Below are 10,573 nucleotides of genomic sequence, written 5' to 3' on the forward strand. Positions count from 1 at the left end.
AAGTTCACAGCTTTTAGCAGCTCCCCCACCCCCTCATCCACACACCCCCACTCCCCTCCCTCCAGAATTCCCAGCTAACAACCTAATACACATATGAATGACTAGCCAATTTAGCTTCCACTTGGCTGAAGCTAAAGCTTAGCTAAAAGCCATTTGGCTGCTCTCCGGGTTTTAAAGGTAGAAAAAGCCAAATGGCAGTCCGTGGTGATGTAAGTGTTAATCCATCTGTGCCAGGAGAATTTTAATTTTTCCCCTTAAATCTTTGCATGATTATTTAATATTGTTAAGTGAGTCCATAAAAGGAGTAACTTAAAGTTTTTCACTGATTTTGTTTTTAAAGAAGAATTTTGAATATGGTCTTCAGTTATATTACTCTTGACGTTTAATTTAAAAATATTTTTTTCCTTTTTATTTCAAGTTTAAGAAAGATACATTCTTCTTCCTTTTCTAGCCATTTTTTCAGTAATGAATAAAAGCTCCTTCAGCCCTTGAAATATAAAGGTTTTTATACCTAAGTTGTAAATCTTTTAGATTTGTCTGTTCTTCTAATGATAGATTTTCTTTTTTTATGTTGTTGGAGCTTTTATAAACTATTTTCTAAGTTCGTAATCTTCATCAATTCTTCCTACGTGAATTTTGTATAATAACTGTATTCTATAAATTCTGTATTTTATTTATTTATTTATTTGTATTACTTTTTATTATATTATTATATTATTTTTATTAAGTTTAGTGACTCGTCCATTAAAATTTAGTTGTTAAGTTGTTTATTTCAATAAAAATAAGTTGATGATCTGAAAGTGGAGCTGAGATTATATCATATTTGATTTCTGCCGTTATATGAACCGATGTTGTTCAGCAATTAATCGATTATCTTTGCTTTATTTACGTTTTGTTGTTGTAATTGCGTTGCTTTCTTCTTGTACGTAATATCCGGCGCTAGTGCTGAACTTCCTGTTTTCTTCCGCATCAATACCACAATAATGGCGTCTTGTAGCGAGGTTAGCGCTTTTTCCTTGTTATTTGTATTTTATTGAGGTTTTTTTTATGGATAGTGGATACGGTAGATGGATGTAACTCGTTAGATTGCGATGTGTCGTTTTGCTGACAGAAGTTGTGTTTCTTCGTCGTGTTTGTTGGTTAAAATGTCGTGTTTTGTGTACGAGGCTAACGGGAATTTAGCGGCTAATAAGCGTTAGCTTTCTGACTGTCAGTTGTTCTCAGGCGTCTCTTCTTCATTGAACAGTTTGAATTAAAACGTTTTACTTGTATTGATAACTGTCTTTGTTAGCAGGAGTCTGCTGCAACTGCCGAAGAGGAGCCGACTGAAACCGTCACGTCCCAGAAGAGAGAAGCGAGACTGCGAAAATTTCGAGAGCTGCATTTCAAACGGGTGAGCTGTTTAACTTCAAAGCTTCAGTCAAATGTATCGTAAAATCACAGAAACCTCATGTTTAACCGCATGGTCAGCAAATTGGGGTCCCAAAGGCCGGAATCGATCCACTGTAGTGTGCAAACCAGTGGCATGTGAAAAACAAAGCTTGAATATGACCAGTATATCTCAAACATATCTCTCACGAATGATATCGAATCATCTTGAGCCCGAAAAAACATTCCTGTCACAAAGCAGAAGCTCACAAGCACAACAGCTCTATAAAGATTGGGCAAAAAAGGACTTGATTAATCATACAGGGTAGTGACAATAACGCAGTCATAAAGATGTTTGCAAAGCAGGTAATTTCTTTATTTTATATAAAACTCACTAACACATCCTGCTCACTGCAGTATATTTGTTAACATAAGCAAATATATCACAGATAGAGACTTCAGCAATCACTTTTTGGTGTGACACCGGCCCAATGGATGGCAGTTGCAGTAAGGTCATTAACTAACCCAGTTTTTCAATGAAACGCACTGCTGCTCCTAGTGTCGTGATGGTGTGATTAATGTGGATAAAGTGAGATCTGCTGTTGAATATTTGTTTTTTAAAAGAAAATCTAAGGCTGTTCATCAGTTCTTGTTTACAAGAGAAGAACTTTTCTTCTAGTAAGGAAATAATGTTTTTAAACTTGGGCTGCTGGTATCACTAGCAATGGACCATCAGGACCATGCAGCCATTATAACACCCCCCAGTGCATTTGGAGAGTAATCAGGGCATAAAGAATCACCTGCCAAGTCTAAATATTGCTTTGAAATTTTGCCACAAAATAAGCTTAAAAAAAAACCCACAAAAACCCCCCGTTTTTTTTAAAAGCTTATTTGCTGAAAGTTTAACTTCTAAAGGCGTGTTTTGGGGAATTGTAGGACTGAACGACAAGTTAAAAACACATTGTTATTGAATTGTAGGTTTCCAACAGTAGATATGTTAATGTACTATAACAGAAGATGTCTCTGTAAACATCTTCTAAAGATAAGTACTGTGTGTTACTCTTACTTTTCTTACCCATTTTGATCAAATTGGGCCAGGTGTGACCCATGAAATGAGGTATAGAGGTTTACAGGTGTATTGTATTTTAGTTTTTTCCCTTTTTTTCTTTCATGCAGCTTCTCCTCAAACCTGTCATTTGTGTTATTTGTCACTGCAGAATGAAGCACGTAAGCTCAATCACCAGGAGGTCGTGGAGGAAGACAAGAGGTTGAAGCTGCCCTCAAACTGGGAGGCTAAGAAAGCCCGACTGGAGTGGGAGCTTGCTGAAGATGACAAGAAAAAGGTATTTCAGTTTTTCTGTAGTCCTGGGTTGGTACACTGGATGTACTGATATACTGGTCCTAATTTCAGGCTAATTAAATACCATCATACCGAAGAACATGCAAAATCCCCACCAGGACTCTTAAAGTGATTTTTAGGTATCCACGACAGCTGTATTAACTGCATCCTTGTCAATCTCATATCATCACTAGTGCAGTTGCCCCAAAGTCTAAAGTGAATCACCTCCAGGCATTGTCAGAAAATTCTGTTTCTCTTCTATGTAGCACAACATAACGTGTTATCGCATCACCCAAAAATACTGTGGCAGTTTTATGCTGGATTTACTAGAATCAAAATATCTAAAAGTTTTGCGGTGGTGCAGCTGAATTTTTCCCAGTTTGAGCTGATTATTAAGTATCGATTACTGATTCAGGAGTGTGCTGCTCGTGGGGAGGACTATAACAGAGTGAAACTACTGGACATCACTGCTGACGATGCAGAGAGGTGGGAGAGGAAAAAGAAGAAAAAGAATCCCGACACAGGATTTGCAGGTCGGTTGTTCCACTAAAGACAGATGCAGATTATTTTCTAATGACTCTATTCTTCTATTTATTAATGGCAAAAAATGTGTTAGAAAGTTGAGTCGGAGAAGGAAGAGTGACAGATGACTTTATCATCTACTTGTGCAGTCTAACATTTTATAGTGTGGTTATTAGACTAATTGGTTAAACATGCCATCATAATAGCAGTGGTTGCAAAGCTGTAGAAACTAGCCACAACATGACCCTGCGTTTGTATTAGTGTCATCGCTGGCACTTAAAAAAAACAAAGAGGAAATAGTGAACAGCGACAAAAATCTGTGGTCGATCCCATTAAAGATTTGCTCATATTCGCCTACACGGTAATGTTAAGGTGTCAGTAAAATATTTGGCAGCAGGAAAAATGTAACAGGTCTGCCCAGATTTAACCAGCAGAGTGATCATAGACTGTTGCACAGCACTCACGATGCATTTAATTTTCACATCTTAGACTTAAAAAAGCTTTTACAGGCAGTGAACTTCAGTGTGCTGGTAAAAGCTGAATGATTTTCTCCTGGAAATTTGAGTTAATGTATAGAAGCAAATATCAGCGAGTGATTCTTCATTATGTCCAAGACTAAGATATTTTTTTCCACTATTTATTTAGTTAAATATGTCATATTTAGCAACAATGTTAGCTTCACCTCCTAATGGATGTAACATTTTTAGTCCGTTCTTTGCTCAGAGTTGCTATAAAAAAAATTCCTAAATCACTTATAAGCTGAAATTCCTCTTGTTGGTACTTTCTAGGCTAATGTAAGACCTCTCTGAGGTCTTTCTAAGGAGACTAGGAGCACACCCTTCTATTTACTTTTTGTCAGCATACACAGAAACTCTGCAGCTGACCTGTATTCTTTGGAAGAGCCAGACTGTCACCAGCCTACCAAAAAATGTCTGTTTGAATCAAGTTTGAAGCTCAGGCTAACAGCACCACCTTATTTAGCTTGAATCCTAAAAGAATTCTAATCTGATTGCATGATTCTCATCCTCTTTAACGTCCAGCATGATTGCTGAACAATGTTTAATACGGTGTAAAAATAGACCACGTCTAATGATTGTATTGGCTGAGGAATCCTTTTGCAGATGTTATAAGGTGATCAGATCAAACAGCTTTATTTTAGCCGTGGGCAACCCTCTTGTCACGCCAAAGAGCCTCAGTCCAATCATTTACTAGATACTTACTTAACTTAATTTACTCTTGAGAAAGTGGTGCACCGTGATTCTCGTCTTCTGTTTAGTTTCCAATTTCTTTATCACAAAAAATTCGAGTGACATAGATGAATGAAAGATGCTTTGAGCCGACATTACAGCAAAATGTAGGGAGCCAGCTTCTTATGGAAATGCTTGTTTTTGCTATTTGTACCATTCTTTCTGTCCATTTTGGTGCTGGTTGGATTTTTCTGACTGTTTGGTAGCCGTTACTTTTCATCACACCATCTGTACTTTTTCAGTGATGGCAAGGTTTAGTGTAGTTCCTATTGGAAGAGTTGGAATAGAAGGTGAATGCCTTTGTGGATAGCTTTTATCTTTACCAGGATCTTTGTGACTAGGAACAACCTTTAGCATCAGGAAGCTTTGTGAACACAGATCCTGGCCTTACCGTGTCAGACTGCTCCTGCTTTAATCTGCTGGGAAAAAAACATTTGCTGTGTCTCCTAAATATGGCTGCCATGTGTGGCATCAAAACCTCCCCTGAATTAAAACCTCTGGGGAGAAAATAATCAGCAGAGGGGCTTCAAAAAAAAAGGGAGGGGGGGGCTGAGGTGGAGAGATGCCTCTTCAGCCCTCCTTAACAAGCCGCAGATTGTGATTGCTGAGCCTCGTGCCTGCTTGCTGTTTGTTCCACTAATTATAACTCTTTTTCTTTTTTCCTTTCCTCCTCTCACACACAAACGCACACATGATGGACTACAGGATATGCAGAAGCCCAGTTCCGGCAGTACCAGAGGCTTACCAAGCAGATCAGGCCAGACATGGAAAATTACGAGAAGCAAAAGGAGGAAAGGTGAGTTGGGCCTCCGTCAGACCCCAAGCAACCTCTGTATTCTCCAGCCAGGTGGTGAGTGGCTGCTGGCAGGGGAAATATGAACGTATAGATATAGAGGCACACAGCACCTTACTTGAAAGCTTCTTTAGTTTGCCTGGAAGGCACCAACTTGTTTGCAAAGACTCAAAATCACAGAACTGGGGACGTTTGCGTTCCCAGTACACCCTCCACTGGCATTCATCGTCGTCACACAGGAAGTCGCTGCAGTATAGCAATAGTTGCTGTCGCTTGGACAATACCACCACATCAATCTCCTACCAAAAATTGTGCAAACTGGCCGAAGCAACGCCAAAATGGCAGCTGACATTGATTTTTTTTTTTTTTTGCATATCACCATGTGACAGGGAGCAAACAGGGAATTGGAGCGACAAAAACGAGGCCCATTGTTTTACAGATTTACTACTGGCGCATCTTTGTAGTAAAACCCCCATTAAGGGCATCACTGCATCTTGGAACCAAAACTAGAAGAAGAAGAAAAAGAATCCTTTAATTGTCCCAGATGGGGAAATTTGGGTATAACAGCAGCAAGAAAGACACATATACAAACAAACAGTATACAAGACACAGAACAGAAACATAAACAATTTTTACATATTTACATCAAGGACAATGGTTACCAAAAACAGAGTACTGTACCATTATTAAATTAAATTAAATGAAGTTAAGAGGCAAAATCTGGTTATAGTGTGAATCGGTTGATAAAATAGTGCAAGTTACAGCGCTGATGTAAACATCTGTGTTTGTTGGGAGCAGTTCTGATTGTACAGTCTGACAGCTGCAGGGAGGAAGGACCTGCAGAAACGCTCCTTCATGCATCAAGGATGCAGCAGTCTGTCACTGAAGGAGCTCTGCAGTTCAGCAGCATTTACATGCATGGGGTGGGAGACTCTGTCCATCAGAGGTGTTATTTTGGCCAGAGTCCTTCTGTCTCCCACCACCTGCACTGGGTCCAAGGTGCATCCCAGAACAGAGCTGGCCTTCTTAATGAGTTTATCCAATTATTATTAACTAACGTATGTTGCAAGTTAGATTTTGTACGTTGATTAAAATAAATATTACATTTAACTGACTAGCACTTCTGGAGTCTTTATTAATCCGGTTACACAGACTACTCAAATTATGAAGAAATGTCCTTGGGAGTTAGTTTTACGAATTTCCTCTAACAGTGTAATAAAAATGATGCATGAGGAGGTCTTTCTGTGACCCGAACTGTGAAATTTCCAGTCAAGTAAAATTAATTGAGAAAATGAAGCTTGGTGATATTGATCTATAACGCCCGCCATCATGTGTGTGCAAAGCATTTTCTGTATATTAATTCGCATATCCCCGATTTTCCCTGGGCGATATGTTAACTTAGCTGCACACTCCAGAAATAATTTAAAGATTTATTTTTTTTAATGTGGAGAATGCGCACCAAGGTCAGAGAGGAATTCACTGCCCTGGAGGTGTTTTCCAGACTGTAAAAGCCGCCACATGCAGAACCATGAAGGATGCACCATCACGACTGGCCCCAAAGCGACATCATCTTCCCTCATTGGGATGTGCATAATCACAATGATGGGATAGAAAAGTGGATTTAGGAATGTTAAAGTGCCGATTATCTGTGGTTATGCATTTCTAATTGTTTTGCTGGTGCTCCACAGCGGTGAGGACTTCCACCCCACGTCCAATAGCCTGATCTACGGCACCCATGTTCCCACAAAGGATGGCATTGACCGCATGGTGGAGGATGTTGAGAAACAGTAAGTCACAAGATAAACCTCTGTACCCACTGATGCTCTGTGGTTACACAAAATCAAGCATGTGATGTAAAACAGAATTTTATCCACCTGTGGCAGTGTGGAAGAAAAGCCAAGCACTGATTTGGTTAAAGCTTGGTTATTATGATTGGTTTGCACCATCAAAGCTGCACAAAATGTTTGTTTTGTCTCAGGATGACCGTGGGTTCATGTCAGTTAAATCCCTGCTTCCCAATGCTGGCACACCACAAACGCAGTGTGAAGATAAGCAAAGGCAATGGGAGGCAATCTCTGAGTGGAAGAATTCAACCCCGGACCATAAATTCTGGTCCAAATGAGGATAGGAGGCAGTTCATTATCTGCCACCTTCTGACCAAGGTTTAAACTGAGTTTTCAAATACTGGGAAGTTCAACCTGCTAAACTGAACATAACCGTAACCAAGCTGGCAGGGTCATGTCTTGTTATGCCAGGAAGAGGAGGTGATTGGTTGTGCAATTTGACAAGAAAGTTTGAGCAATAAGTTGGTGACAAGCAGCGGGCTGCTAACTGCCTATGAAAGCTCCGTTGTGCTGCAGTCACACCGAGGAAAACAGTGGTTGGAGACCGGAGCACAATCAAGATACTGCAAAATAGTTGCTTCAGAAGACTGGGACCAGGTGTCGTGTTCAAAGCAACTTTTATGGTAATAAGACAAAGTTTGTTTGTTTACAGCCCACGAGTAAAGGGTCAATTACATGCAGTCTGTTTGTGATAATACAGAAATTGACTTTAAAAAATGTGAAATTTGTTGCTTGTCTTCAGACACAGAAAGTCACATCAAACTTCCAGAACCTCAGAGATTTGAAACAGAACTTCGAAAATGCCTCAAGAAATCGTGATGTAGTTTCAATCACTTGAGATCCATCAAAAACAAGATGCACCCGTTGGTGAAATGACTGTACAAACTCCATGACTGTACAAAGTCCAACTGCGATTGTTTGTAGATGGGTTGCCTCACACTGACGAGCATGCAACGTCTTCAGCCTCTGGGTGACCTGTTTCTTGCTGCAGCTGCTTGTAGTCAATCTCCGAATGTGAAAAAAATCAGTGCGGTGACAACAAAACCACCAGTGTTTCATAATAGCAACAAAGTTGCCACCCTGTGTTAATGTGACCGAGCCATTGCTCGTCTCATAAGTGACCGTTGGTTCTTGATATGATAATCATAACATCACATGTGACATCCATGAGCTATGATGCTTTTATGTATTTCAAATGTTCAAATATGACATTGGTTTTTGGGGGTGTTTTGAAAATTGTTTGCAGCCAGTGACTGGATGTCTCCTCCCTTGAAATTCTCCAGCAGACCTGCAGAGCCTTGCAGATGTTTTCAGTTCAGAACTTTCAGACAGAACTGTGTTGAATAAAGTTCGGAGATCTCACAGATTAAATGAGTGTTGGCCAGTCTGTAAGTGACCGACTAGGTCACGTGATGGTGGAACCGGGTCATAGTCGGGGAACTGTCAAACCTGAACAGCCTGTGTGCACGGCTAAATGTCAGACAGATGGTGTGATGCTTTTGCAAAGCTTTATGATAACCACACTGGAGGCTACTTTAAGGTGGCGAGACAAAGAGGTCTAACAGTACCTTCTGCCTCACTCACTTTTAATGTCACTCAGCTGAAGGTTTTCTCTTTCCTCCAGAAATCTTTGACCTTTTTCTTACCCCGGTCTTCCCCCAAGCTCTTCTATATTTAAGACAGTCGAAGGACTGTGTTGGAGATGCAACTGCAGGGCATTAGACAAGGATTCGGTTGCCAGGGTATGACGCACAACAATGCTTTGAAGACACGGTGGATGAGGAGTAGGAGCTCACAAATTGACAGTATTTTCCTCCGAGTATGTGCGCTAGGTTTTCCATCGCCACTCGGCTTGCCAAATTTAAAAATGCATGCTTCCAAATTATTGCCTGCAGCCAGTTATTGTTATTGGATCTGCCACAGTTGGAGGCCACGCCAGTTTATGAAAATGTCTCTAAGCTGCTTTTATTTTTGCTTTGTGTCAGGATTGAGAAGCGGTCCAAGTACAGCCGACGCAGGGCCTACAACGACGACGCCGACATCGACTACATCAACGAGAGGAACGCCAAGTTCAACAAGAAGGCGGAGCGTTTCTATGGCAAATACACAGCAGAGATCAAGCAAAACCTGGAGAGGGGCACAGCGGTGTAGAGCGTCAGGTCACTTTAGAGCTTCGCTTTTTATTTTTTCCTTCTTGCTTAAAGTCTCTGTGTTTATGAGCGAAAATGCAGTGTTGCCAGGTTTTTGAGCTGACATATGTAAAAAAATTTTGTTTTACTTGTACAGTATGAAAAGTCTGTCTCTGAACTCTTATTTTTTAATAAACCACTTCCAATTATCTCATTATCTTGCACACTTGTTGTGCTTTTTTTTTTTTTTTTTTTTTCCTGTGGCTGCTTCTGTGTGTGGTCTCATGACGAGAGCGATTTTGAGCGTGAGAATGAACTGTTAGCTCACCATTGAATCTCTTTGGGGGCATGTTTAGCACAGAATGTCAGCCAACAGGGTTTCAGCGTAGGTGCATGAAGAGAACGGGACACGGAGCAACAGTTGGGTAATTCAATTTATCGCTTTTATCATCTGCATCTTGCCACTAACTTCCCCAGAGCAGATATGTGAACACAAAGCCTTGTGACTTCAGAGCAGACATGCAAACAGCTTTCCATGCCTGAACGTAGGGTCACTGTGCCCTCTACTGGATAAGCAGCGACAGGACAGAGCCAGAAGGGTTAAATGACATGAAATGTGTCCTTACTTGAAATTTATTTTATTTGGATGAGTCAGACCCTTAAAGTAAATTTGAGATCTTCTTAAACACAATGCATGTTTATGTTTTGCTGATGAAAAGCAGGGAAAGTCTTCAGATTTTCCTTTTGATATCTGACTTGCTGTTGGTGTTCAGGTTTAAGAAGTCTTATCTGATTAGCCTGAGGACACTGGCTGTAGAAACGTTGCATAAATTCAGTTGTGTCTGACACTTTTGATTCATTCACGGCCAACCGACAGTTGGTGTGTCCTATAAAGCAATACTGATTTAAAACTAAGGCACAACTGATGCCAGTGTCTGCTCAAAGGTGGGGGATCATTGAGTCACGCAGAAATGTCAGGATAAACCTGTCTTCTCACCTTTTCCTGTTAAAACAAGCTCAACACTTGCTTTGTGTGTCAGTACTAAGTAATCAGCAGTATCTCCCATCAGTCATTAATCACAATTACAAGTCAGCTTACAGCCAGAGACGTTTAGTCTGGCAGTAAGGCGCTCAAAGCGGTGAATGCACCTTTGAATATCTTAGTATCAAGCTCAGATTTACCAGTATCACACTGCTATTTATATTGTATTTAATATTTTCCAGGCAAAATATTAAATACATGTGCAAACATACTTTGAAATACATTAGGCACATCCTGAACTGTTCTCCAACACCACTATTTAAAATGTAGCTCCAAGAACATCCCCTTA

General features: G+C 40.3%; 1 protein-coding gene across 2 annotated transcripts; it reads left to right on the forward strand.

Moving 5' to 3' along the window:
• The first annotated feature begins 943 nt into the window (after window positions 1–943).
• Window positions 944–9,456, forward strand: syf2 (SYF2 pre-mRNA-splicing factor). 2 transcript variants are annotated; one of them, XM_080870678.1, is made up of 7 exons: window positions 944–1,001; window positions 1,295–1,393; window positions 2,586–2,711; window positions 3,123–3,240; window positions 5,182–5,272; window positions 6,958–7,056; window positions 9,099–9,456. In XM_080870678.1, exons 1-7 carry the CDS (start codon window positions 984–986, stop codon window positions 9,262–9,264), a joined length of 717 nt encoding a protein of 238 aa, XP_080726804.1. In that variant the 5' UTR covers window positions 944–983; the 3' UTR covers window positions 9,265–9,456. The 2 variants fall into 2 exon arrangements, with proteins under 2 accessions (XP_080726804.1, XP_080726803.1); XM_080870677.1 differs by having other exon boundaries at window positions 969–1,001; window positions 1,292–1,393.
• The last annotated feature ends 1,117 nt before the right edge of the window (window positions 9,457–10,573 follow it).

The sequence above is a fragment of the Rhamphochromis sp. 'chilingali' genome, assembly GCF_963969265.1.
Source record: "Rhamphochromis sp. 'chilingali' genome assembly, chromosome: 21".
NCBI lineage: Eukaryota > Metazoa > Chordata > Actinopteri > Cichliformes > Cichlidae > Rhamphochromis > Rhamphochromis sp. 'chilingali'.